The 27,187-nt window shown below is 50.1% G+C and overlaps 3 protein-coding genes across 8 annotated transcripts; 1 reads left to right on the top strand and 2 right to left on the bottom strand.

Annotated features, from left to right (window-relative positions):
- Positions 1–1,087: 1,087 nt before the first annotated feature.
- Tgfb1i1 (transforming growth factor beta 1 induced transcript 1) lies at positions 1,088–8,107 on the bottom strand. Of its 6 annotated transcripts, none has more exons than XM_021657908.2 (11): positions 7,964–8,106; positions 6,754–6,869; positions 6,574–6,626; positions 6,330–6,472; positions 6,090–6,177; positions 5,870–5,975; positions 5,564–5,758; positions 2,519–2,692; positions 2,209–2,290; positions 1,863–2,011; positions 1,088–1,697 (listed from the first exon to the last, which is right to left on the bottom strand). In XM_021657908.2, the coding sequence occupies exons 1-11, from the start codon at positions 7,974–7,976 to the stop codon at positions 1,431–1,433; spliced, it is 1,386 nt and encodes a 461-aa protein (XP_021513583.1). In that variant the 5' UTR covers positions 7,977–8,106; the 3' UTR covers positions 1,088–1,430. The 6 variants fall into 6 exon arrangements, with proteins under 6 accessions (XP_021513583.1, XP_060236683.1, XP_060236693.1 ...); XM_060380700.1 differs by having other exon boundaries at positions 6,330–6,467; XM_060380710.1 differs by lacking the exon at positions 6,330–6,472 and having other exon boundaries at positions 7,964–8,107.
- Positions 8,108–9,766: 1,659 nt separating this feature from the next.
- Armc5 (armadillo repeat containing 5) lies at positions 9,767–16,391 on the bottom strand. The gene is made up of 6 exons (XM_021657904.2): positions 15,929–16,391; positions 14,470–14,577; positions 13,598–14,384; positions 11,714–12,210; positions 10,945–11,077; positions 9,767–10,845 (listed from the first exon to the last, which is right to left on the bottom strand). The coding sequence occupies exons 1-6, from the start codon at positions 16,389–16,391 to the stop codon at positions 10,053–10,055; spliced, it is 2,781 nt and encodes a 926-aa protein (XP_021513579.1). The 3' UTR covers positions 9,767–10,052.
- A 624-nt stretch (positions 16,392–17,015) lies between these two features.
- Positions 17,016–19,959, top strand: LOC110561470 (zinc finger protein 239-like). Its single transcript, XM_021657905.2, has one exon. The coding sequence runs from the start codon at positions 17,016–17,018 to the stop codon at positions 18,021–18,023; it is 1,008 nt and encodes a 335-aa protein (XP_021513580.1). The 3' UTR covers positions 18,024–19,959.
- The last annotated feature ends 7,228 nt before the right edge of the window (positions 19,960–27,187 follow it).

Below are 27,187 nucleotides of genomic sequence, written 5' to 3'. Positions count from 1 at the left end.
CCCAGTTTTAATTGTTTTCTTAACATCCAGGCTTTTGGTTTTGTTTTGTGTTTAGTTCTTTTTATATTTGATATTGACCCTCTATCAGATGTGTGATAAAGAGCTTTTCCTGTTCTGAAGCTTCCCACTTTGTCTAAATGATTCACCCAATAATCTTAAGCACCAAAAAGAAGAGAGATGGGAAAGTAGAGGCTGCCTGAGAGACTCATTAGCAGTTAAAAGCCTATATATACTCATCATTCGAACATATATGCCTGACTTACCTGTTTTTGAGAACCCCACACCTATGGTTTTGAGGCATGGCTTCCTTTCTTTGCCAAAGCCTCACTTTTGACCCTGTGATTAAATCTTATCTTTAAAAAAAGTCTTTTTAAATAAATGGTAAGTTGTGGTGTCCTCAACTCCTTGGAACTGGAGTTACAAATGGTTGCGAGCCATCGGGTGGGTGCCGGGAACTGAACACACATCTTCAGAATGTGCAGCACTCTTAACTACTGAAGCATTTCTCCAACCCTTTTTAAAAATCTGTGTTTTATGTGTATGTCTGCACCACGTGTGTACTGGTGCCTGTAGAGGCCAGAAGAGGGTGTTGGATTCCCTGGAACTAGTGCTACAGACAGTTGAGGGTGCTAGAAATTGAACCTGGGTTTTCTGGTACCCCGCCCCGACATCTTAACACTAGATCTCAGAAGCCAGGCCGGCCCGGAACTCACTGTGTACAAGCAGACAGCTTTTGAGCTGGTGTTGAACTTGTGTCCCTCACGCTGGATTACAGCATGAACTGCCATGCCGTTCATTCTGTCGACACTGCTTTGGAGTGTAGTTTCCAGGTGTTTGGGGTTTGTTTGTTTTGTTTAAGATAGTTTCATAAACCCAACCTGGCTTCAGTTTTTGCTCTGCAGCTGAGGACAGTCTGCCTTGCCCTCCACCATGGGATGACAGGAATGCCTCTCCATGCCTGCCTTTGTTGTCGTCCCCAAGGCGGGAGAGGGCAGTTTTGGCTCCTCTACAAGGTTATGGCCCAGAGCCTTCAGAGCATGAGCCTGCCCGAGGGTTCTGGGTAGTAAAGCAAGGTTCTCTGGCACTGTGAGGTGTGGAGCGTGTTTTTATGTTTGTAGAAAAAGTGTACAGAACAGTGAGCCAAGGAGGAACAGGAACATCCTGGCCTCTGACTGGTCAGAAAACAAAAACCAGGATCAGGTCAGGGTGAGAGCTTCATTCCAGGCTAGTGGTTGTGCGGGGCCCTTTCTGAGAATACTTTAGGGGCGGGTCTCTCCAGTGGCTGGGCCACAGCGGGAGCGGAGGGGTAGGGGCAAAGGATGTCTGGGTAGCTCCAGCTGGGGATCTGGAGGATTCAGTCTTTTTCATGAATTTTTTTTTTTTTTTTTTTTGGAGGTTTGGTTTTGGAGATCTGTGATCCCAAAAGGAGGTCAGCCGAAGAGCTTCAGGAAGCAAGGCTGGCAGTAAGGCTTGCTGGCGCGCTCCTGGAAGGAGCCTTTGGTGAGCGGGCGGAGGCAGAAGGTGCAGGTGAAGTGATCTGGGTGGAAGCGGCGGCCCAGAGCAGACACGCAGCGGCCAGTCACGGGGAGGCCACACGTACCACACAAAGAACCTCGCTGGGCATGGAAATGGTTTTCACATAGCGGGCGACCCTCGTGCTCGAAAAAGCTGCCTCCAGAGAAGGGTGTGAGGCATTCCTGCCAGAAGGAGGAATTGACAAAATGAGCCAAAGTCTGACCGGGTAACCTGACGCCTGTGGCCACGCAGCAGGAGCGAGGCAGCACTTCGAGCAAGCCAACCAGACTAATCAACGAATCGCCCCACCCTGGGCTCCTAGCCCGCTCCCCCACACCGCCACGCACCCTGCAGACGAAGCAGTCCGGGTGCCAGAGCGCGCTGAGTGCAGAGATGTAGTTATCCAAGATGGGGCCTTGGCAGCCCTGGCAGCGCGGGGCGAACAGCTGCATGAAGTCCCGGCGGCAGTAGGGGCGGCCCTCCCGCTCGTGGAAACCTGGGGGCGGGGACAGAGCATGAGGCGGGACTACAGGATCCGAGAGCCGCCTTGGGTGTGGGGGGTGGCGAAGGAAGGACCAGGAAACGGCGGGAGAGGGTGGGAACCCATGGGTGGATGGGGAGGGCCGGACAGAGTAGAAGAAAACTCAAGGCCGGAGAGCAGTGGACCTGTAGCTTTTCACCATCAGCTCTCACCCTCTTCTCCGAAGGGCTCCCCGCAGCTGACGCAGCAGAAATGTTCTGGGTGCCAGTGGGTGCCCAAGGCGGTGACCATTTTCTGCAGAAAACGAAAAAGGTCATTACTGTCGCCTTCTGTCCCTTCTTCCCTCCGCCTCCCTCTGGGAGCCTGGGGAGGGCTAAAGAACTAAGGAGGAATTTGGGCATTATAGGGATTAAAGCGGGAAAACGGAAAAGGTGGGGTGGGCGTGGAGGTAGGCGGGAGAGGAGGGCTGGAATCAGCAGGCTAAGTGAGACAGGTAAGTGGGCGGGACTCCGCGGAGCTTACGTGTCGGATGGGTTGGTTGCAGAAGCCGCAGCGTGGGGAGAAGCGCTCAAAGTAGCACTCGGGGCAAAAGGGAGCCCCGTCCTTCTCGAAGAAACTGCTGCCTCCCAGGGTGGTGGAACAGCCGCTGCAGAGGAAGTGCTCCGGATGCCAGGCTCTACCCAGAGCCGTGACCACCTGCGAAGTGGGACGGGAAGTTCCTGTCAGAGCGGCTCTCCCAAGGCAGGTGCTGGGTGAGCTAAGGTTACATCCCGGGCACCTGACCCTGACCGATCAGGATGGAAACACACACACACACACACACACACACACACACGGTGCTACAAACTGAGTTAGAGATACTTCCCTCCAGGGTTTACATTCACATAAAGCATAGTGTATTTGGGCTCACACTCCTTCGAAGGCTTTAGTTAAAGCCAGTCTGTGCAGGGTATTTTTTTTCTTTAATTTTTTATTTTTTGAGACAGTCTTTCTATGCTGTGCTGGCTTCATACTCTCTGTAGCTTAATTCTCTACCTCTCAGCCTCCAGGGCGCTAGAATTAAAGCAACACCACCCTGCCAGGAAACAGAGTCATCTTCATGCCAGTGCAGACAAAAGTTTTAGTAGAGGGTGCAACCTCTGGAGACTGAGGTACCTGGAGCCTCACAGAAGTCATACCACCCTGCTTTCTGAGGTTGGCAATGCTGCTATGGGAGTCAGGTAATTAGTCAATCGAGATGCTTTTAGCCAACCAGGCTCCGCTATTATGAATATATCTATATCTGTTCAGTCCATGACCCAAGAACCAGGACTCCCAGACCAGACTCTGAAAGGGAAGACAGTTTCTATGATGCCTTCGAGATACTAGGCAAAAACTAATGAGCCTTTTGGAAAGATTAAATGAAATAGGGCTATGAAGAGGAACTAACACAGTGGCCAGCACACAGTAGGACCACACCAAATCCTAACCAGGTTGGAATTCTCACCCTATGGCTCATCACTAACAGTCTCAGCTTTCTTATCCATAACTGTACAAAGTTCTAAGGGTTAGTTCAATGGCAAAAGGTGTATTTAGCATGTGTGAAGGCCCTGGGTTTAGTCCCTTGCACATACACAGCTTTTTAAATTAAGAAAACAGAATAGAAGGTTGGAGAGATGGCTTAGCAGTTAAAAGCTCTGGCTGCTCTTCCAGAGGCCCTGGGTTCAATTCCCAGCACCCACATGGCAGCTCACAGCTGTCTGTTAGCTCAGGCAAAACACCAATGCACATAAAATTAAAAAAGAGAAAAGAAAGATAACATAAAATATAGCTGGGCATGATGGCTTACACCTGTATTTCTAGCACTTAGAAGGCTGAGGTAGGAGGATAGCCATGAGTTCAAGGCCAGTCTGGGTTACAGAGTGAGTTCTTGGTTAGCCTGGGCTACAGTGAGACACTTCCTCAAAAAATAAAGTAACTGAAAGAAAACCACATAAAATATAAACAGTATGTCCACCTCAGGTGGGCATAGTGGCATATGCTGAAAATCCTAGAATTTAGGAGAGAAAAGCAAGATGATCATGGGTTTTAGGTGTGCTACACAGTAAGACTTTGTCTCAAAATTCCCAGGACTGGGCTAGAGCTGTGCCTTCGGTGTTAGAGTGGTTGCCTAGCGCACACAAATTCTTGAATTCCATTCCCAAGAATTACATATAAACGGCGCAGGAGGAGTGCATGCCTATAACCCCAGGACTCGGGGAAGAAAACAGAGGATCAGAAATTGGACTCTATCAGTGACTATCTATTGAATTTGAGGACAGCATGGGATACACGAATCACTGTCAAAAAAAAAAAAAAAAAGATTCGAGAGTTAGCGTGCAGCTTCGTGACCGAGGGTCTACCTAGCATATGTAAAGGTCTCAACATTACAAGAAAAAACAATTTCCACCTCACTAGTACTTGTTGAAAGGGACTAGCACACAGGTCTAAATGGAAGATCTGTCTCACAGTCTCTCCTCATCAGGCTCAGAGATCTGTGATGACAGAAGAGGGTGGGAAGCTTGTAAAAGCCAGACACTGGGATGACTCTACAAACCAGTGCCTTCTCTGCTTGGCAGGGCGGTCACACCCATGAATCCAGGGCAGCCGTGGACCTTTCACAAGACTTACATAGTATCAAGCCAGTTCAAACCCCATCAGGGATGAGGGAGGGGCTCCCTCAGCCCCACCCCTAGCAGAAGAGCAATTGGCAGTTATTGGCTACTGGGTGAAGGCGCTTCTGTTTTCTTCAGGGGCGCGGCGCCTGAAAGGAGCAATGCTCCAAAGGATGGCCCCACATTCATGAACCCACCAGAAGCACAAACTGTACTTGGTAGGATTTAAAGGGATGACACGAAAGGCTGGAGAGATGGCTCAGTAGTTAAGAACACTGGTGACTCTTCCAGAGGACCTGAGTTCAATTCCCAGCAACCACGTGGCAGCTCACACTTGTCTGTAAGTCCAGTTCCAGGGGATCCAACACCATCATACAGATACATGCCAGCAAAACACCAATTCACATACAATAAAAGAAATAAACCATTTAAAATGAAAATTCTCAGGGCAGGAGAGACTGCTCAGTGTTTAAGAGCACTAGGGCCCAGGTTCAACTCCCAGCACCTGCATGGCAGCTCACAACTGTCTATAACTCCAAGATCTGACCCTCTCACACAGACATACAAGCAGGCAAAACACCATGCACATTAAAAATAAATAAATAAATAAATAAATAAAAGGTCTTTGCTGTTGGGCTGTAGTTTGGGAGACAGACTATAGCCTTCAAGAAGTATACTTGGTCATGGCTAACAGAAGCTGAATAACCATTAAAAAATAATAAAATAAACAAATAAAAGATGGTATGAAGTTGGGAAGAATACGGGAGCAATGGAAGGACTAGAGGGAGGGGTTAGATAGAAGCAAAGTAAACTGTATACATGTATTAAATTCTCAAAGAATAAAAACAAACACAGTTTTAAAGGGAGAAACACAAGCCTGGCTCTTAAAGGCAGGTATGTGAGTTCACGCCTCCTCTCCGGGGGCTGCACTTACTTGCCCAGCAATAGGCTTGTTGCAGGAGCCACAGAGGCCCTTGGCCTGAGTGGGCACACCACGGCGGCTAAGGTCGGACTGCAGCAGGCCCAGCATCGTGTCCAGGCTGCCCTTGCTCGTCTGTCCTGGTGGAGATGAGCATCCCTCACGGGTGGAGCTCACTGCTGGAGGCTGAGAAGGCCCCGAGCCTGGAAGCTGTAGGGAAGAGGACAAGGAAGTTGAGTCCACAAAACGCCACATGTTAGAAGCGTCAAAACTGGATTGGTGAGCCACAAAGTGACCCCAGCCAAAATCCTTCCGACTCACATGGTTCTGGACTCGAAAGTCAGAGAGCGATGCCATCAGTCTATCCAGCTCCTGAGTGGCTGAGGTGGCTGAAGGCTTTGAGGGGACAGGGAATGTGCTGGGAGGGCTGTGGAGAACACAGTTATAGCCTCAGAGCCTGGCAGCACAACACCCCCTCTGGTACCCCAGACATCCAGGCCCATCACCTCCTGCCCAGCCCTGCCAACCATGACAAACTCACACAGTGGGTGTGCTCTTGTCTTCAGACTGGTCCTCCTTCTCTTCCCCTTCGGCCATCTTACTAGATGGGAACTGAGACATGATTTCATCTGGAGAGATGAGAGAATAACACTGGCAAGGAGACGTCCTCTCAGTGAAGAATCCATGTCCTTTAACTGCCCCTCAGAGAGGTCTGTGTCCCTTATTCTGCCCTTCTTTGCTGTCCCCAACCCATCAAAGGCTGGCTCAGAACCCCTGGTACCTGTAATGTTGAACTGGGTGGCATTAAGTTCCTGCAGCAAACGGTCTAGCTCACAGAGCCCGCTGCCCAAGACACCACTGGATGAGGAGAATGGAGGAGCCACAGGGGCTACAGGCTTTGGGGACCGAGGCTTGCATACTGTGCTAAGGGACAGGAGGGAACCTGGGTTTAGGGTCCCTCACGTAAACTGAGTCCCCTCACCTGAACTTCTCTATCTCCATGCCCCAATTCCCAGGGCCCTCACCTGTATAGATGGTCCTTGTCTCCAGAGGCTCCTGAAGATTCTCCAGATCCCGTCTACAGAGAGTAGAGGTGTATGCGGAAGGACAGTCTCGTTTCCTTGCCTCCCTCAGACTCTAATTTACCCAAGCCCAGACCGACTCAGGCCCCAGTGGCTGCCCCATACCCCCAAATCTCATCTCACCTGTGGCTGGTGGCCATAGGGTGGGGGAGGTGTGAGCGGCTCTGGTGGGCGCTCTTTGGGAGCCCCTAACCGTGACATGTGTGAGGTGGTGGTCTCCAGGTCAGAGAGCAGGGCATCTGCGGTGAGAGGCCCTCAGGGTGAGAGGTTTTGGGGGTAGGGCGTCCGAGGTCTTAGGAGGTTAGAGTTAGGGTTCAAATGGCAGTATTTAAAAAGTAGGAAGCCGGTGTTAAAGGCAGCGAGCGGCCAAGAAACACAGTAAGAGGGCTAGCCCAAGGCAAAGAAGTGGGATGGGAGTAGCAGGGGGTAGACCTCTCCCTTGACTTCTGGGAGCCAAGGACACGCCAGTCACTTGACTCATCCTCTCCATCTTTCCTGACGCCGACTGGCTCTTAACTGTACCCAAATTGTTCAGCTGGCTGTGTTTGACACCCCCCTTCCTGATTAGCTGTTCTCCGTGCCACACTCCCCACTTCCTCGTGTTTAAACAGCCTGGCCAGCCTGGCCCACCCTGTCCTCCTCAGGGGTACGCAGCGCTGGCAGGGGGCGGCTTTTTTGGAGTACTTCTTACCCGTGTACTATTATTGAGGAGCGCCCTCTGCTGCTGGGTCCAGAAATTCGGCCACGGAGAGCAGAGCCTTCTAGCGCAGCCTCGGGGTGCTTTGAACCTCCGAGCCCCCTCCCTTTACTCTTTTCTGGGCATCTTCGGTAGAAGCCTTAAACTTCTATCGCCTCGGCACGCTTTGTCTGTTTTTCTCTTTCTTGCCCTGAGGACTTACTTGACCCCTGCTATACTTAGGGGCACTTAACTCTTCTCTTTTTGAAATCCTATTGTGGTCTCCTTTCATCTCCGAAAATTGAGGTCACGCTCCCCTCTCCAGTCTATTTTCCCAGTCCGAGGACCCGAGGATCCCTTAACCCCTTCCTTCCCAGAGCCTCTCATTCCAGGCCCCTGTGGGTGCCTTAACGCTTAGTCCATTGCACAAGCAGGATTGAGGGAACAGAGCCAGGGAAGAACGGAGGGAGCGACATCGCAGGCAAGGCAGGAAGGGAGAGGCAGGAAAGGGTACGTGGATTTGGGAGGGAGGCACAAGCAGGCTGAAGCCAGAAAATGGAGGGAGAAAACTGGGATGGGGAGCTACGGGAGTGTGAGTGGGGAAGAGGATAGACGCAGGCAGGGGTGAGAGGCTGGGGGGACCCGGTCCCCACTCACCCAGGTCCTCCATGGCGGTGCGCTGGCGGACAGCTTGGGGCGAGCAGGGCGGGGGCCGTGTCCGGTGGGGGCGGGGGGCGGGGGGGTACGTCAGGGAGTTAGAAGCAGGGCCGTGACCATGTATGGAAGCCGGGACCCGCTGGGATACAGTCGGGGGGAGCGATGAAGGGGGAGCACGGGGACACGAAGAAAGACAGCACCAGGGCCCACCCAACCCAGCCTTCTGGCTCTGCTCGGAGGAGGCCACACCCCAGCCTTTGCCTCAGCGGCAGCTGCAGCCAAGTCAGAAGTGGTTCTTCCTTAACTCCTGCCTTAAAGAGTCTCCTAAACTGAGGGCCCCAGGCCATACCTTCCAAAGCCAGCACCAAAGCCAGCACCTCAGTCCTCGGCAGGGCCGCACTCCCACCCGGACATTTTAAAGAGACTCGTCCTTTGCAGAGTTCTGTTGGACAGGAGTAATGTTCCTAAGGATGTATCCGACCCAGGTTCTGACAGCCAGCCAAACAGAGATGGAAGGGCAAGAGGCATACACACTAAGAAATGTCTCACGCAGAGAACAGCAATCCAGACTCTAGGGCAAGGCTTTCCCTGAAAGACATACCTGGAAATAGATACATAGAACAGGGAAAGCAAAACCCAGACCCAAGCCCCATGTAAACTCCCAGAACGACAAACACTTGTAAAACAAAACCCTTTCCTAACACGGAGGTGCCCAGAGCCTGCTCCAAAACAGCCCTTTCCCAAGGCACCGGTTAAAGAGAAGAAAGCAACAGATGCCAGCCACAGAGTGACAAGAAGCTGTGCCTGGACTGGCTTCCTAAGAAATCAAGTTGGAAAGACCTGGACGTGGGTATGGACAGACGGCTGCTGTCTTACAGCCATCCTGGGGGTCAGATCTAAGCAACAGAATAGAGATGGGGCCTCAGCCTAGGAACAAGTCAGAACCTGGGAAGTTTGGTAAAAATACTGAAGCCCAGCATAGTCCTCCATGGCAGCTTAAATCAATCAGAAAGGGATCAGCCGTAAGTGCATTTTTGTTTTAAGATAGGATCTCACTATGGAGCCCTGGCTGGCCTGTAACTCCCAAGAGATCCACTTGCTTCTGTCACCTGAATGCTGGGATTAAAGGAATGTACCACCACATCCTAAGGCACAACTTAAGCCAAAGATTTGAACACCCAGAGATGCAAGGTCACCAAGAGCACCTTAACTTACCGTTCCAAAGTGCCCAGACCCTGACAGGCTTAGTGCAGGCTCCGAGAGACCTTCTTCCACCTGAATGCCAGTGAGGGGTATTCTTGGAATGTGACTAAGAATTGGCCCCAGAAACCCAAGTAGGTCTCCCCTTCAGCAGCTGACAGTTAAAAGCTGAGCCAGTAAGATGGCTCAGCAGGTAAAGGCACTTTCTTCTAAACCAGAGGACCTGAATTTGGTCCCTGGGACCCATATGATGGAAGCAGAGAACTGACTTCCTCATGTTGTCCTCTATGGCATATACACACATGTACACATAAATGCCTTTTTTAAACTGGTTCAAAAGATAGGGACAGAGACTGACAGGTAAAGGTCAGAAGGCAGAAGTGTTATGACATGCTGTCATCCTTGTCCTTAGCCAAAACCTCTCAGCCCTGGCCAAGTTCTGTGTTTAGATGGGTGGCTGTGTCTGAGCAAGGACTCAGAGAGCAGGCCTCCCAGGGCCCTCCCTCACCCTAGGGAACCCACCACGCCCAGGTCTACAGTAACTCCTAGGTCCCGGGATGGCGCACCCCAGAGGAAAGTGGGCAGAATCACTGTACAACAGCATTGTGCAAATCTGACTTTTATTTTCAACACCATAGGGCTGGGCCAGACCAGACCCTGCAGCCTGAGCTGCCCTCTTGGGCTCCTTGCACAGGCTCTGGTGTTGGCCTTTGAGTCATGGATCTTCAGATCTTCGTCCTGGGATCCAGTTCCGTTTTCTCTTCAGTCCCTGAGGATAGCTCCTTCTGCAGTCTCCTTTCATGCCATGCTGAGAGAAGCCTCCTTTACCGCCGACTCATCCCTGGGTCCTCTCCCAGGGACGCTAATAGGTTAGCCTAGGGCATCTGCACTAGGACTCAATCCCCATTATCACAGCCAGCAAAGCCTCAGTGAGGGGCCCTGCCTCCTCGCCTACTGCTTCCACAAGCCCCATAAGGGCCAGGGCCCGTTTTCTTGGGCACTGCCCTGGCTCCAGTGTCCAGCGTGCACAGTGGGCAGCCAGCCGGGGCCGCCCTAGGCGGAACACCTCACCCACCGACTCGGGGCCACCCCGGGGACCCAAGTGGATGTGGCCAACAGCCTCTTCTAGCTCCTCCTCCAGAGCAGGTAGCAAAAATCGGCCAGCAGCCTCCAGTGCCTCCTCAGCCTTGGAGCCCAGCAGGGGCTGGCCAGGTGGGGGTATGGGTCCCAGAGCAGCCCCACAGCCCCGGCAGCCATGCAAATGGTGTAGGACAGGCCACGCAGCACTGGGGGACAGGCCTCGAAGTGGCACCAAATCCATCTGCGCTTCAGCAAAGCTGCCGGATAGCAGGGCCCGGAAGAAAGGGGAGGCAGTAGCTGAAGCAGCCCGCTGAGCAGGGAGCTGTAGGCCTGAATCCAGAATGAAGTGCAGGTCCGGAGCTGGGACAGGGGCTGGAGCCAGCAGAGGTGCATAGAGGCACGGGGAGGGCGAGTCTAGCTCCAAGGGCACGGCTGGGAAAAGGACTGGGCTCACAGTGGGGGACACCAGGCCTTGGAGACAGGAAAGGGAGTCTGCCGCAAAGAAGAGGAAGAGTGGGTGTGGAGCTGGCTGGGTTAGTGCTGTGAGGAGGAGGCGGAGGCCACCCTGATCCAGAAGTAAGCGGCGCCACAGAATGGGCTTCCTGTGGGGAAAAGAGGGTTTTTCAGCTGGGGGCTAAAGCCACGACTGGAGAGTTGCAATCTTGCTCACAATCCCCGCAGGACACCCGTCTCCTCCTCACCGGCAGATGAAGGGTAGGGTCAGTGCACAGGCGACTCGGTCCTCAGGACTCCCGGAGAGCAGCAGGTGGGTCAGGGCACCTACTCCAAAGGGGGACTCAGCCTGAACAGTCAGGTTCTGCAGCAGCATCTCACCTGCAGGGTCAGGACAACAGTTCAGGCTGGAGTCAGTGTCAAAGTCTGCAGTGTTATGGGCACGAGTCCGTGAAAGGGGGAGAGTAAAATCTCAGGGCAAGCCATCAGTATAGGAGTCCGATGAGCACTGCTCAAGAACAGGACTAGGTAGGAGGAACCAAAAATCAAAAGTGAGAACAGAAAAGTGGATGGTCTGGGTGTAGATCTGGGCCCTTAAAGACTGACACAGCCTACAGAAGACAGGGTAGCCTATGATGAAAAGTCTATAGGAGGACAATGGTGCCTCAGCCTGTAAGTGAGTGTGCCCAGGATAGTCAGAACCAAGAATAGAATGGGTAAAGAAATGAAGAAGGGTCAGATTTTAGGTGCTGGGAGCCAAACCTGGTACCAGGTTATCTGGGCCCCAAGTTTGGGCAGAGGACAGAGCAGAACTCTCTGTGTCCCAGGGCTATGGAATAGAAGGGAAAGTTCCCTGCCTTCCAGGGCCCCAAGCCCCCAACACCTGGGGACTGAGCAGCCTGGACAGTAAGCAGGAGAGATCGAGAGGGCAACTGAGTAGCAAGTAGAGACTCTAGATCCACAAAAGGTGAGGGAGGAAATGGACCTTTCATGTGGGCAGGGATAGGGGAAACATACCCAGCTCTCGGTGCTGGCTTCGGTGTGCAGGCCGGGCACGTGCCACAGGCCAGTCATCTGGTGAGACACCGAGTATGAGCCAGGCACGCAGCAGCGCTGCGCCGTAGCTGCGCACAAAGGCCTCAAGGCAGGCAGGGTTACAGGTGAGACGGGCCAAGATGCGCAGTGCACGTGGGCTTGGTGGTCCTGGTGCACCCGTCACATAGGCCAACAGACCGCACAGTGCTGGGCCAGTCACTAGAGCTCCACTCGGGTCAGAAGCCTGGGAGAAGCGTGACAGCAGCAACAGAGCTGGCCCCTCTTGGCCCCAAGGCTCCTCAGGAGTGGCAGCAGGGACACGGCCCAATTTGCGCAGTGTGTGGGGCGTTGACATTGAGGTCTGGCCAGGGGTAGGACTGACTGACTCAGATGGCTCTGGCATCGGACAGCGCTCAGGAGACCAATCTGGGGAGATATCTCCAGGGCCTGCTGCATAACCCTCAGAAATCAGCCACAACCTACAGAGGACAGGAAGAAAAGGAGTCTGAACCCAGAGCCAACGCAAGGAAGCAGAACCACAAAGGCGAACTGCATCACAAGTTCAAGGCAAGCCTGGGAGGGTAAATTCCAGGACAGCCTCAAGAGATGCTGTCTCAAATAGAAAAAGCAGACAGATGGGAGGGAAGAAAGAAAGGGACGAGAAGGGAAGAAAAGAAAAAGGACGCTTCTGTGAAAGAAAGGTGTGTAAATGGGGGAACACAAAACTGAGACAGGGCCATATCTCATTCTGAATTACTGATGTTTACCATGTGCAAAGTCCAGCATTAGGTGCTCAAGAAAATCGATGAGCAAAATGTTATTGCCAGAGATTACATACTGAGGAGAACCAGCACAAGCACACGTATGAGCAGGTGTACAGTGCTTTACGCCTGTGCTCCTAACACTCAGGGGGCTGATGCAGGAGGACAGTAAGTTTAAGATCAGCCTAGACTACAGTGAGATCCCTTGTCTAAACAAAACAAAACAAACAAACGTTTCATGGTATGTTGTTGTGATGTCAGTGTAGTGTGGAATAACAGTAGGAGAAAAGGGATACTGAGGAGGAGAGGAGGTGAAATATGAACTTAGATGGTGATCATGACCCCTTACAAAGATGGTAAGAACTGAACAAAGACTTGAAGGAGGTGAGCGATGAAAGCATACAGAAGGAAGAGTGTTCTCAACAGAAGAGCAACCAAAGAGACTGAAGTGAGGGATGAAAGCATACAGAGGAAGAATGTTCTAGACATAGGAACTCTCAGATAGCACTTTCTCATGATGTTTAGGAACCACCGAGAAGGCCATCAGGGAGTGACATTCACTGAGCATCACTTGGAGCTAAGTAAGGGGCAGTCTTTGCAACAACTCTGTGGGTATGTATGCTGTTATTCTCCATTGCACACACAAGAAATCGGTGGCTCAGAGAAGTCAGTTTGTTATGTTTTGGTGATGGTAACAGAACGACAACTTTTCTAGAGGCTAAGATAGGCAGGAGGATAGTTGTAAGTTCAAGGACAGCCTGGGCTAGTGATATACAGGTAGCCTGAGATCCAAGGTAAAACACCATCTCAAAAAAATATAAACAAGCAAACAAAATAAGGGTTGGGCTCCATAGTATACCACTATAACCAGGACACATGCCACCCCTCAGTCAACTTATGTAGGGCCCAGAGTTCTAGGTGATGGGGTGCAGCCAAGGTCAGATGGCAGATCTAAGTCATATTAGAGAAGAGGAAAGAATCAGGAATAAGTCCTGGTAAACGTTTTAAGACAGAACAGAGGCAGAGGTAAGGAAGATGGCTGTTGCAGACACAAGCTCCCTCCCCAAAGCACCATCCATCCTCAGGACCTGATATGAGGACTCACCTGAGGCTTCGAAAGCTTCCTGCCTCTGCCTGCCCAGAGGTTCGTTCCTCAGGGAAGTCCCAAGAAGCAGCTTCTATGCCTTCGTCTTCCTCTTCAGCAGCTTTACCACATAGCTGCCTGGCCAGAAGAGGTACAAGTCCCAGAGCCTGTAACTTGCCCAAGGCCCCAGTATCATAAAGGAAGCCTACAAGAGCAGCCACAACACGTGGATGCCAGGCACTGGCACCAGGGTCCTGCAGCAGACCCATCAGCAGCTCCAAACCACCAGCATCCCGAAGCCGGGCCCGGTTGATGGCTTCCCGGCATAATAGGCACACAGCCCGTACCAGGGGCTGCTGGGAAGCTGGGCTGGTCCCACTGGGACCCCGTCGCCTCCTAAGTTCACCCAGTAGCACCTCCACACCACCAGCATTGCCCAGGGCAGGCCGCACCAGGCCCTGAGCACACAGATTGGCAAGGATCAGGATGGCTGCCTCACGAATTGCCCGTTTTGGGTGAGAGGCCAGGCTGACAAGGGGGCCTAGTCCCCCTCCCAGACTTAGCTGCTCAGCACAGGCCCGGGAGCAGCCTCGGCTGAGTTCCAACAGAGCACGGACTAGGGCCGAGGTCAGTGCAGGGTCTGGGGCAGTCGCCAGGAGCTCGGCCAGTGGCCGCACTGCTCCCTGCTGTGCCAGAGCTAGGCGGTGCTGAGGTGAGTCTGCCAAGTTGCGGAGGGCACGGACTATACTCTGTAGGCACTGTGAGTCCTGGCAGGCTGTCAGGCTCTCAACAAGAAAGGGAACAGCACCTGGAAGGAGGAGGAAGGTACATAATGAACAAGGGTAGACATCTAGGCCCTTCTTCAGGTAAGCCCACTCGTACAGCCTTCTCACCAGCAGAGTGGATATCTCCGCAGCTCTCAGGCTCCATGGCTAAGTTTCCCAGAGCACGGGCTGTTCGGTTCTGGATGCTGTCTGTCTTCACACACTGAAGAATGGTCACTGCAAGACAGTTTGTTTTCTTGAGGGCTCCGTCCCTTATTGGTCGCTAATCAATCATATCAAAGAACGTGGTAAATGTCTGGGGATGTAGGTCAGTGGTAGAATGCTTGTCTAGCTTGTATCAAACCCCAACAATCCAAAGAGAGATGGGGGGGCGAAAAAAGGAGGGGAGAAAAAAGTGTGATTTGAGAGGATTGGAAAGGTCTTCAGAAGATACCAAAAGGTGAGCAAGAGCTGGAGGACTGATTGGATATTGGCCAGAAGGATAGTAAGTGAAAAGGCGAGAGTGCCTCAGGTGTGGAAGCAGCTTTTCCAAGTGCCCCAGGATAATAGTGTCTGTCCAATGGTTTCACAAAGCCCCTCAAATACCTGTCCAAGAAGTCAAAATATAAACATGAAGGGAACAGAAGCTACAGAGGGGTTTTAGGAAGGGGAATGACAGGACACAGCCTGGCAACTGTGGTGACGGGGTATTACAAGAAAGGCAGAGGGCAGGAAGAACCACGGGAGCGATGACGGTAGTCCAGGTAACTTGGCTTGAACCGAGTCAGCTTTTGTTCCTGCCCCCGAAAAGGTAATGCCGCCCAGTACAGCAGACAAGGTGAACGCAGTGTTAGAGGGACCTTGGTGACTGAGGACTACTGTCAAGTCTATTGTCAAATGCATTACTGTACAAGTGCATCACTCTATGCAAGTTTTAGATGTTTCACTTTAATCTTTTATTTTTTTAAATCCTTTTAATTTAAAAATTAAGATTTTGGTCAAAACCGAGGACAAGCCATGACCCAACTTTGTTCCCATCATCACCCTTAGGAGGCGCCAAATCAACCAATACACAGAAAGGTTTAACCTTGGCTGAAATTTGTTTACTGGCCTAGGCTTGGAGTCTGGGCATTCTACATTTGAATTTCATTTCATTCCCAACTTCAGTCTTGCTGGGCAGCTATTGTTCTTACATAAGGAATTCCATCTTTAGAGGGGTTGGGTGATTCGCACGCTATGTCTGAGGGCACCACTTTTTTAAGTCCATTTTCTGAACTTTTAAAACTACCCTTTCTGGCCTCCAGCTCACCCACGAGAGAGCCTTGCACAGGGACTGACACAGCAGTAAAGCACTGTCCGTTATAAGCCACAAAAACAAAAAGTACAAAGCATTTGCTTAAAAGTGACGCAGGGGCAGGTCCGGGTATAGTTTACGGGGAGAGCGGTGACGTCACACAGCATGACACCTGAGGAATGAGTGGCTGGGTACCCTCACAAAGCCCGTACTCCGAGGCGTGGCATAAAGGCCTAAGGACTGCACAGGTCCTTCGGGTGGAGCCTTTCTACAAAACGGGGGCGGGGCACTTACCCAGAGAGAGAATGCCTCCAAGTCTACGCACTTCGGCCCGGCACGCCCCTTCCGTGCAGCAGTTGGCTAGAATGCTGAGCGCCAAATCTAGCGTCTTGCGCAGGCGCACTGGCGACGAAGGCGTCAGCGACGACTCGGCGGCGGGGGCGGGGCCAGGAGGAGAACCGGCTGACGCAAGCGACGAAGGGGCGGAGCCAGAGCCTGCTTGGGACGGGTCGGGGCCCGCAGCAGCCGTTCGGCGGAGCAGGGCGAGAAGGGGGCGGAGTCCGCCGCGTGCCCGGAAGCGCTCAATTCCCTCTGCTGCCTTGATGTGGCGCGTGCGAAGAGCTAAGAGCGCGCGGCCCAGGGGTGTCTCGTTGGTAGCTGGGTCCTTTCCCCCACCTGGCCCCTCCCCGGCCGCCGCCGCGAGCTGCGCGAGGCAAAACGAGAGCGAGTCTGTGAGGGCCGGTCTCGCAGCCGCCATCTTGGCCCGGGCCTAAGGCTCCGCCCCGCGCCTTGCCGGGTCTCTGAGAGAGCGGAACTGGACGAGGGGGGCGTGGCCAGGCTGCTGCTCCGAATAGCGCCGCCGCAGTTATCATGCGAGTCGGAAGTGGAAGTTCTAGATTCTGGAACTCGGGTACTTGCACAGTCGCAGAAGACATGGCGAGAATGGTATTTATCTGTGTGAGAGGAAAAGGCGCGTGCGATGCATGCTGGGATATGTAGTCAGCGCCGAGCTTAGAGCAGTTTAGGATGGGCGAGGCGCTCCTCCCGGGGTCGAGGCGCGAGCTGCGGCGTCCGGACCTACACGCCCCGCGCTGTCATCTCAGGGCTGCCCTGGGCTGCCCGACGTGTCTTAGCTACTTCGCTTCCGGTACGTCCTTGTCAGCGAGGTTCAGGCTTTCTTGGCGACCCTCGGGCGCGGTGGGCGAGAGCCCCAAGCTGTATCCACAGTGGTAAGTTCCTGACGAGCGACTTCAGCCTGCCGAGAAAGTTCGCCGCCGCTTCCCAGAGCCGCTCGGGCTGACGGACCTTTCCGTTTCCGGGGCTGGCCTCCAGCGCCGATGAGTTAAGCGGCTTTTAAGAAACGGAGCGCTTTCCGCCCGCAATGGAACTTGCGGCTCCAGCAGTGGCCAGGGAGAATCAAGCTGGGGCGAAGCTGCTGGAGAGCCGGACGTCAAAATTCCCGGGAGCCCCCAGGTCGCCCCTCGGTCGCGAGGCTGCGCTGCGTGGGCGCCTCCTCCTGGCGAGACCAGAGCAACCAGCAGCCGAGGAAAAGTTGCTAGGCCGGCAGTACCTAAGTAGGTCAGGCTCTGGCCCTGAGGAAGTTGCCAAGACTAGCGATCCTGCAGTCCCCAAAGCTCTCCGGTGCCGGAATTGTGGGCTAGCTGTAGCCAGCCTCTCTGACCTCATTCACCATCAAAGCAGCCATGGGTGTGACCGGCCTTACAGCTGTCCAGAGTGTGACAAAAGCTTCCGGCGTGGCTCAGATCTGGTTAAGCATTACCGAGTGCACACTGGGGAAAAACCGTACCCTTGCCCAGAATGTGGCCGCTGCTTTAGCCTAAGTTCTAACCTCACTAAACACCGGCGTTCTCACTCAGGTCTCCGTCCTCATAAGTGCACGGAGTGCGGAGAGGCCTTTGGTCGCAGTGCAGACCTAGCAAAACATCAGCGGGTGCACACGGGGGAAAAGCCCTATGCTTGTGATGAGTGTGGTAAGACTTTCAGGGTTAGCTCCAACTTGATCCAGCACCAGCGAACTCACACTGGCGAGAAACCCTACCGCTGTGGGCTCTGTGGCAAGAGTTTCAGCCTGAGCTCTAACCTTTTACAGCACCAGCACTGTCACACTGGGGAGAAGCCCTACTTCTGTGCCTGGTGTGGAGACAGCTTTGGGCGCAGTTCCTATCTGCTGGAACACCAGCGTTCACATACAGGCGAGAAGCCCTACAACTGCTGTGAGTGTGGCAAGAACTTCACCAACAGCTCAAACTGCCTACGGCACCAGCGCACTCACAGTGGAGAGCCGCCCTTCCGGTGTCTTGAATGTGGGCGGGGCTTCAGTGAGAGGGCCAAGCTTACTGAGCACCAGTGCATCCGCTTGAGCCAGTGACCTTTCCGGAATGTGGCAAAATCTTACACCACAGTCCCATCAGTGTTCACACATAGAAGAAACCCTAGGAAGTTTCCTGTGGACAAGACCAGAATGTGCACAGAGGCCAAAGGCCTTAGCATTTGCAGCAACTGGGCCAAGAACTTCGTTCAGGTTCCCCGCCGGCTCTTGCACCAGGTGACCCACCATAGCAAGAAGACCTCCTGCCTGGAATGTGGCAAGGCCTTTGCTCTTAACTCTCAGCCTTGTCGAGCACCAATGGATGCTCCGAGAGCTTCTGCAGTTATCCCTGCTTCAACTTTAGTTCAGACTTTGTTTCTGGGTTTGGTACAGTCCCGAAAAGCCTGAAGGGAACATGGCTTTAAAACAGACCTCTTTTCTGCATCCCTGAGGTGATTTATGCCATCTGGGTTGAGACAGGAACCCCAGGCTAGACAAACACAGCACTAGAGCTGTGGCTACCACCTTCAGACGGTCAAGATTTAAAACACACACAGCGGTCTTGTTCTATGAGATTTCATTCACTATGTCCAATAGAGGGAAGTTTTGATGACCAGGGCCACATAGCTCTGCCCCAGCTGCTCAAAATAGGTTAATCATAACAAAAGCAACAATTGCTTTTCCCCAGAGGAAGAGGACTACAGGCCAGAGGTTGAAGGTGGACCAAAGGGCATCATAAAAGGTTATGTTCTGGCAAAAGGACAAGAAAATCCACGCTTCAGATTGCTACATAATCTCTGGGTGTAGAATCCCATTCAAAGAATTCTAACCATAGAATAACTGTCTTTATTGTTTATGCTAGGGTCTTGGGGACTGAGGTGGGAAAAAAAAACATACTTTGAGTTCAGGATGCTTTACGATATTTCTAGGCATGGGCAGAGGCCCAGGATTTGTCATCTGGCCCTTTTCTAGTTCTCATTCCCTTCTCTTAAAAACCCCTCTGTTCCCCCAGCCCCCTTTTCCAATAGTGAAATAATAATGAAGACTTCCAGGCTTTGGAGATTCCATGTAGCCTTTTTGTCTGACATAGAGGCAGGTTGCCCACACAGATGTATTTCTACTACTAGAATTAGCATATATGGGAGCCTGTAGGTTTCCCAGAACACCACATAATCTTTGATTCAGCATAGTCCAATCAATGAGGTACTGCTTGTTTTCCTGAGAGGCATGGACTAACCCTATTAAGGTTGAGGATAGAGTTCTCTGTTCAAAGATGTAGTAACACCTTTGTGACCATCTTTTCATCCTTAACTGCAGACTCTGGTCCCCTTCTCTCTAGTTTTGCAGACATTTAGCTTGCTGAATTTAGAACTGTCTATATAGGCTAAAGAGGAGGAGTAGCAAGTTACCAGTCTCAATTTCTAAGTATCCAGGTTTTTCTCTTCCTAGTTGTGTGACCCATTGCCTCTTCTGGCTCTTAGTTTCTTCATCTGTGAAACGTGCAGTCTACCTCACCAGGCTGTGAATACTCCATGGATATTCCTGCCTTCATGAACTACCTGGTTAGGGGAGTGGTTCAGTAAGCCTCAGTTCTCAAGTCTGGAGTCCTGCTGGTTCTATCATTCAGAAAGCATCATGGCAACTCATGGATCATCTTCTAAGATTGCAGAAATGAACTATACACTCCTGGAGTAGCCTGTTGTCCCATAAAGGCAATGGACCAGTAATAACAGAGTGAATGGTGCTGGCATTGGAGAAAGGGTGTCACCTGGAGCAACTCTAAAGGGGATGACCCACACGATAACTAACGAACAATTCTGCCTCCTCAAGCTGGGTAGGAGAAAGTTACTCTGAGCAGGAGTAAGTGATTAAAGAAATGATTCTTGATGTGTTTCTCATCAATAGTACTTCAAAAGACACAACCCAAGGTTTGAGTTGAATATCTGAGCATAGCACATACATAGTTGGCACTCAATAAACAGTTGTTATGATCGGGTTCTGTTTACACTGCTTACTATTGGCCTTTGGCACTGTTACGTTAGGTGAGTGTTATACCCATACCTGGAGATGTGTTGTGCATATGGCACAAGTGGGCACAGAAGCAAGCTATCTCTGGACCTACTCTAATTACGGGGAAAAAACAACAGCAAACTTCCTGAACATCCATAGAAGCAGCTCTCAAAAGCAGGAAGGATGGGCTTTGATCCAACAAATACCATTTTCCAAATATGTGACCAGCTTTAGGCCAGGAATGCCAAACATTTGTCTGGCCATGTTTGTGTATGGTTTAAACTGATGCAAACTTCAATCAAATTGCACATTCAAATACAGATTATTAGTTTTTCTGTTTGTGTATCTGAGAAGATTCATCAGTGTTTTACCTTTTTTTTTTTCTTTTAAAGATGTTTTCATTTTTATGTGAGTTTGTGTGCACCACATACATACAGGTGTCTGTTGGCCAGAGGGTATTGGATTCCCTGGAACTGGAGTTAAAAGCATTAATACCCTGATGTTGATGCTGGGAACCAAACTGAAGTCCTCGGCAAGAGTGGTAGGCACTCTTAACTGCCAGCCCAAGATAAGATCTTTAGAGTAGTAGTGGTTATTCCATCATTCCTATTGTATTTCTGACTCAACATGAAGACTTTTATTATTATTATAGAAGCCATATCCCAAACACTGCCATGAATAAGAAGGAACCTTCATAGAATGAAGCAAAAACGTCCCTTCATCCACTGTGTTCCTATCCTACTCTTTTTCTTTCTTCCCCTTCCCTAACACTGCTCAGTGACTGACTTGTCCTCCTCCTCTGAATCTGCATATTTCCCTGCATACCTCTCCACCCAAGTTATCACCCATTAGAGCTTCCTTCTCTGAGAGAGGACATGGGCCGGGCACACAGATTCAGCAAGGCAGACTTTTCTGTGCCTTTGTTAGGAAGAGGTCTAAGTATCAAGCCCTGGTTGGTTCACTGAGCTGTTGGGCAAATCAAGCAAATATGGAAGCACTCTATTAGGGACTAGGGAACTCGGAGTGTCGAAGTGGGCTGGATGGCCCAGCTCCTGTCTAGTTCTAGATTGAAGTACTGGCATCAGATTGTCTCATGTGATCCTGCTGGTATATAAAGACCCCCGCTGTATGGTAAGTGTGGCTGTGCCTGGCAGCTAGAGTCTGGACCAGCTGCAGGCTCCTCTGGTGTGGCAGGCCCAGGTCATGTCCCTAGGCATACTATAGTAGGGGAAGGCCTGTGATGGCCCTGCTGAGTCCCAGCAATCCAACTGTGGGGCAGACGGCCCTAAAAAGGGGCCACATAATTTACAATTTCTCCTCTCTAGGCTTGGATTCATTTCCTAGGGGAGTAAAGGGGAAAAAGCCAGTTTGAGGAAAAGATGAGGTTGGGTTGGCTCAGGGCACACATGCCATCTCCTACCTCACTCATGAGCCGCAGGACTGAGAGTCCCAGAGCTCTTAATTTCAAGGGTGGAGACAGGTAAATCTCTGGACATCCTCAGATTCAGGGACCAGTTGGAAACAGAATGGGGGCAGGGCAGATGCAAGGCCAGCAAATGAGTTTCATGTCAGACATGGTGGTACATACTTTTAATCCCAATTCTCCAGGAGAGAGGCATGAGTTTTCAGCCAGCTCTATGTTCTAGTAATGTGCTCCTATCCCCCACCTACATTCTGTGTGTGAAGATCTAAGTAAGCCTGCTTTTGGCCTAGGGTCTGGACCTCAAAGCCTTCTGAGCAGGGCCTTGTATCAACTTTCTTCCCACTGTTTTCCCCACGTAGCTATTCAGAATCATGAGCATGTTGCTTCTCACTTCCCTCAACCCCAGACACACATCATCCCTATACCACAGGTGTTCAGAGGTGGAAGGTTGGAGAAAGGAGGAGGATCCATCTAGGTCCATGACTAGAAAAATGTGGGAATGAGAACTTCAATTCAGCATACAAAGATGCTCTGAGTACTAGCTCTGTCCTGGAGGCTTACAGTGTTTCCCTGTAGTATTAACTGCAAGAAGTCATGATGGGGATTCCAATATGGGTAGTCTTGGTTCTCATGAAAGAACCCCAGGCTCCGTTTCTGGACATGGGGCCCACCCACACAATCTAAATGTCTTCACCATGTCAGCTTTGAACTGACCACAGATTCTAAGACATCCTAGAAGATACATAAGTGACAGGTTAAAAGAGAGGAACAGAAGTCATGCTTGCCAGATGAGGCCTCCCTAGGTTTACTAATATCCACTGCTCTCCAGGAATGAAGTAAGAGGCCTTGCCTCTGGGTGTTCAAACAGCAGACATGCGCTCAAGCTCGTGCACTTTTTTTTTAATGTAGCATCAAAGTGAATAGAATGAAACCCAGCTTCTAAACCAGTGAACTTGTTTTTAATAGCAGGTTAAGAGGAAAGAAAGACCTGCTCTTCCTTGTTGATTCCCCACTTCCCTTTCTTCCCCTTCCTGAACAATTAGATTCAAAGGTGTCTAGCTGGGCAGACAGCAAAATAAGCATCTTCTGTGGGCAGTAATACCTGGCCAAGTGAAAAGTGTGTCCATCCACATGACACATGGGCTGGCATAGGATAGGGAGCATTAACGAAGGAAGGATTCAGGAGCAATTAGAGACCATTAAACTGGCCACTGACAAAATAAGCACATATATTAAGGATAATGAAAGTCAGATTTTTCTGTCAGAAAAGGAAACATAAATGAAAGGAAGAAGCCTAAGTTTAGAAGAAACCTAAGATTAGAACTAAAAATACCAGCAGACAAGGTCTTCAGTAAATGTCTGCACAGAAATAAGTACAGATGATTGTGCATACACACATCTGTGTGCCTGTGCTTGGGAATTCCCTAGCTCTGGAAGGCCCCAAATCAGCGCCATACAGCAATAAATGGTTTTAAGGTAATAAGAATCAAAGAAAGCTGATACACTGTTCTAGAATAATGAAGACTAAAGAGACATGGTGATTAATGCAACAGGTTCTAGATCCTTTTTGCTATAGCAAATAATTTTAAGCTAGCTGGGAAAGCTGGAGTTGGATCTAAGGTTTTGAAACCAGTTAGCTTCCTAATTTTGATGGTACTACGTAAGCAAGAGAATGATCTTGTATGTAGAAAACAAGTGCTAAAGTATCCAGAGGCTGTACATTAATTAGGACATTATTCTCAATTTGTGCAGGGAAAGGTTTTTGGTTTTGCATTGGATTTTAATCACTTTTGTGATTTTCTGTTTAAAAATAATTTTAGGAAAATCGGTCTGAACAGGAGGTAGTAGGAGGAGAACCAGAAGGTCAAGGCTGCCCTGGGTTACATCATGAGACCCTGTCTAAAAGAGGGGAAGGCTGTGGCTTATGGGCAGTTCTTGCCTTGCAGACCCTAGTTTCCGTCTCTACTGTAAATAAATAAATTCACAGACTCATATAGTATGGTGGTTTGGGAATATTTAGTTTCAGACAGTAGGCTATATGCCAAAAATTGCCACTGTATTAAAAGATGACCTTAATGATTGTTAATGGGTTACTCATTCACTTACAAATATACTGTGCTAGGTTCTGATAATAAAACAATGGGTGAAATAAACATCTCAGCCCACAAGGCTTTTTGTTTGGATTTTGAGACGGAGTCTCAGATGATTCATGATGGCCTTTAATTCACTATATGCTGGAGACAACCTTAAAGTTCTAATCCTCCTGCCTCCACATCCCCCAAATATTGTTATTACAGATGCAATCAAACCACACCCAATATTTATGCAGTGTCGGGGTGCTGACAATTGGACCCATGGCTTCTTGCATACCAACCCTAGTCCCAGTCACACACAGGCTTCTTCAGTTTAATGTTAGGTTAAACTGCTACTAGAGATATCAGTAGGCTTGACTGTAAGTCTGAATGATAAGCACAACTGGTGGTATAAATTGTACCTTGAGAAACAAAAAGGACCAATTCCCAGGAGATTCAGGTAAGTTCTTCAGAGAAGGTGAGCTTCACCAGAAAGACTTGAGGTCCTCCCTCTGCTTTCCTCTATTCAATAAGAGAATCCTAAATAAATGCCATACAATAATATGTAAGCAAAGCAAATTGTTTTTCCAAACAACACACAGCTGTGTATGGCCTGCCAGAAGCCTGGGGCTGGGCAGCATTATGTAGAGATAGTCTTGTTTGGCCCCTTCTCACCACCTACCTTACCTCAGGTGACAATGAGCAAGTCTGGAAGTGAAAGAAGGGCCAATATAATAGTGTTGAGAGCTGGGGAGACTTGTACAGATGTCTACTTGCCCTAGATAGAAAACCAGCATATGATTGGAACCATTGCGTTTATTGCAGTTACCAGAGTATGAGTAAAGGGTTATGTACAGGGTCACCAAACGCTCACCCCAGCTTGGGTGATAATTCATGAAAGGTGGAACCTCAGAGCTCTCTGCACAAGTAACACACAGCTCAAAGGCTGGAGAGTCTCCGAAGCAGACCCTGCTACTTATATAACCTTGGGGAGGGACGGGCCACGTGCATCTGGTAAGTTTCAGGGATGTCCTGAGAGTACTGAATTGCTTGTTTCCTGAGTCTTAAGAATCCTCCCTGCAGGGTGAAAGGTTTCAGTTCAGAGGAAATTGCTGTACAACAAATTGGTAAGATGGTTTTTTTGGTAGGGAGTGCTGGGGAATTCTTGCATGAGATCTAGAATGCGGAAATTAGAAAGGAGCTTATTTTTTCATGCAGCTATTGGCTGTTTTTCAGTGATCAGAAAGTAGAAGCGACTGGGAATTTCCTGTAGTAGTTTGCAGTGTCTAGTTGCCAACTTTTCCAAGGGCAGTGTTAAGAGGCTTTCTGATCTCTGGATTGTAATATCAGCATGTCAGCATAAGATGCAGCTTCTGCCCATTCTGGACCATAGCGTCTGTGTGCTAACCTGAGGAAATTTCACTTTGATGATGCAGCTCCCTTTTCAATCACAACTGGTTCTGTTAGGCCCAGCATGAGCCTAAATATAAGAAGGTATGAAGAGAACCCAGGAAACTAATCATCCATCGATGCAAAGTTGCAAGAGATTCATTTTGACTATTGCACAATGGGGTCACCCCTGCTGGTCAGCAAGGAGTGGCCCCAGGAGACAAAGACCTTAGGTTTTTAAAAGACAAGGCGTGGGAAATTCTAGGGGTTGCCTTCTTGGCAATTCATGATTGGATGAGGTATTTAAGTTTTAAAATAATTTGTTGGTTCTGGGCACCCTTAGGTCCGATCAGCCCTGTCGTAAATATCTGATCTTCAAGTCAGTTTGGAATTTCCTGCCATATGAGATATAGCCACAGTTAAAGGTGGGAGAGTGATTAACTCATCCCGTGTCAGTTCTGAGGAGTGGGGGTTACAGGCTTTGGATCAAAGGTCAGGAGCTATTCAGGAGAAGGATTGGGGCCATTTGGCCCAGTTTCCAAACAAAGCTCATCTCACAAGTGCCAGCCAGTGATTTTCTCTCCAATTAGTAGAGATCTCTGCTTGTTCTCTTCCTTATCTCTGCCCTCACAGATGGCTAATGTCAGGAACTTTTACATTCCTCAGCTCTCTGGAGAAGCACTAAGAGGCTTTAATTAACATGGGCCTAAAACTTGAAAATATAAGTTATAAGTCAATTAAAGAAACATAGGTTACAAAGTTAGTCTGATTCTTTCAGTTCTTCAGCCTCAGCTGACCAGTATCCACTGTCCCAGCAAAGCAAAAGCTTCACTTTAGTAGATATTAATTCACAATACCATACAGTGGCCTTTACAGAATCTTGGAGGGACCTTTAAACTTCCCTCTGGAAATTCACCAGCCAGACATCCATCAACTCTTTTATCTTCTGCACTGCCACAGAGCAGTCCACTACGCTTTGAACACTCTGGCTTTTAAAAGCTCAAAGTTCTAAAATCTTTTCACAAGATTTTGAATAGCCAAATACATGTTTAGTGTTCTTATAATGGAAGTTTTGGTTATGTCACGTAAATATGTTTTTGTTTTAATCCCAAGTGTGAGATTTTAGTGTGGGCTTTAGTTTGACTACAAGTGATGGTTGTCTCATGCGGGGCATGGCCTTTGTCAGCTGGTAAAGGCCTTCCTCCTGCAGCAGGGAGAGGTGCGTGGTGGTCTAGGACTCTGAGGGATATAAATATGGGAACCTGGAGGGAGAAAGTGTGGCGTGCAGTGTTGGCGTGTGGCATGTAGCAGTTTGGAGTGATCGGAGATGGATGGTGTGATAGACATAGAGAAACATTTCAGTATAGCGGCTGGGAGGAGACTGCCTGCTATGTTTGCTGTTGACCAAGATTAGTATAGCCCCAGGGAACCCATTGACCCTAAACAGAAATACAGGGTTCTGCGACCCCTTTTCCCACAAACCTTCTCTCGCCTACCTAAGGTTGGGGGTTAAAAGGAAGAGGCTTTAAGAAACCCCAAAATAGAGTTTTAAAAATGAGTGCTGCATGTCCTGGCTAGTTTTGTGTCGACTTGACACAAACTAGAGTCACCTAAAAGGAGGGAGCCTCAGTTGGGAAAATGCCTCCATGGGACCAGGCTGTAGGCAAGCCTGTAGGGCATTTTCTTACGTAGTGACTCGTGAGAGACCCCAGCTCATTGTGGGTCATGCTGCCCCTGGGGTGGTGGTCCTTGGTTCTGTAAGAAAGCTAGGCGGGGGGGGGGGGGGATCTTCAGGTACAGCCAAAGGTCATTTGGAAAGTCTAGACACCTCAGTGACTTGTTAGCATAGTCTCTAGGAATCTCTAGGTTGTTTTTTTGTGTTTTTTTTTTTTTGTTGTTGTTTTTTAAAATTAGAATAGGACCTGGCCTATAATCTCCCCAAGGGCTATGTGATGCTCCTTATAAGATCTGGGGTATCCAGATTAGTGGGGGGACCTTTAGAACCCCACTGAGAAAAGAGAGTCCATCATAATAGACAGCCCAGTTTGGCTAGTCGGTCAGACTTCATTCAGTCTTATCCAGCAGTTTCAAAGTTGACCACTCGCATGGACCAGCACTCTCTCATGGAGGGAAGGGGGCTTCATGATACTCTTCCCTGAAGTTATGCAAAAGGCGGCCAACTGAAGGAACTCCCTGCTCTCAGGCTCTTCCATAGTGAGGCTGTCAGAAAATTGCCCAAGGAACTCCTTAGTGGTGCAGTTTTTCTGGAGTCATCCATGATGCAGGTGGAAATCTTTAGTGGTGCAACTGCCTCTAAATCAAATGTGGGG

This window comes from Meriones unguiculatus, chromosome 1, assembly GCF_030254825.1.
Source record: "Meriones unguiculatus strain TT.TT164.6M chromosome 1, Bangor_MerUng_6.1, whole genome shotgun sequence".
NCBI classification, from domain to species: Eukaryota; Metazoa; Chordata; class Mammalia; order Rodentia; family Muridae; genus Meriones; species Meriones unguiculatus.
Note: the sequence above shows the minus strand (reverse complement) of the source record. Positions and strands in the feature narration are given on the sequence as shown.

What these genes read in the sequence shown, in the direction of transcription:
- Armc5 (XM_021657904.2), bottom strand. Translation starts at nt 16,391, where the DNA reads ATGGCGGCTGCGAGACCGGCCCTCACAGACTCGCTCTCGTTTTGCCTC. An exon ending in CGGAGATATCCACTCTGCTG is followed by an intron (nt 14,385 to 14,469) that starts GTGAGAAGGCTG and finishes TCCTCCTTCCAG; the next exon opens with GTGCTGTTCCCTTTCTTGTT. An exon ending in AAGCCAGCACCGAGAGCTGG is followed by an intron (nt 11,078 to 11,713) that starts GTATGTTTCCCC and finishes CTGACCCTGCAG; the next exon opens with GTGAGATGCTGCTGCAGAAC.
- Tgfb1i1 (XM_021657908.2), bottom strand. An exon ending in CCTATGGCCACCAGCCACAG is followed by an intron (nt 6,627 to 6,753) that starts GTGAGATGAGAT and finishes TACTCTCTGTAG; the next exon opens with ACGGGATCTGGAGAATCTTC. An exon ending in GCAACCAACCCATCCGACAC is followed by an intron (nt 2,291 to 2,518) that starts GTAAGCTCCGCG and finishes CGTTTTCTGCAG; the next exon opens with AAAATGGTCACCGCCTTGGG.
- LOC110561470 (XM_021657905.2), top strand. Translation starts at nt 17,016, where the DNA reads ATGGAACTTGCGGCTCCAGCAGTGGCCAGGGAGAATCAAGCTGGGGCG.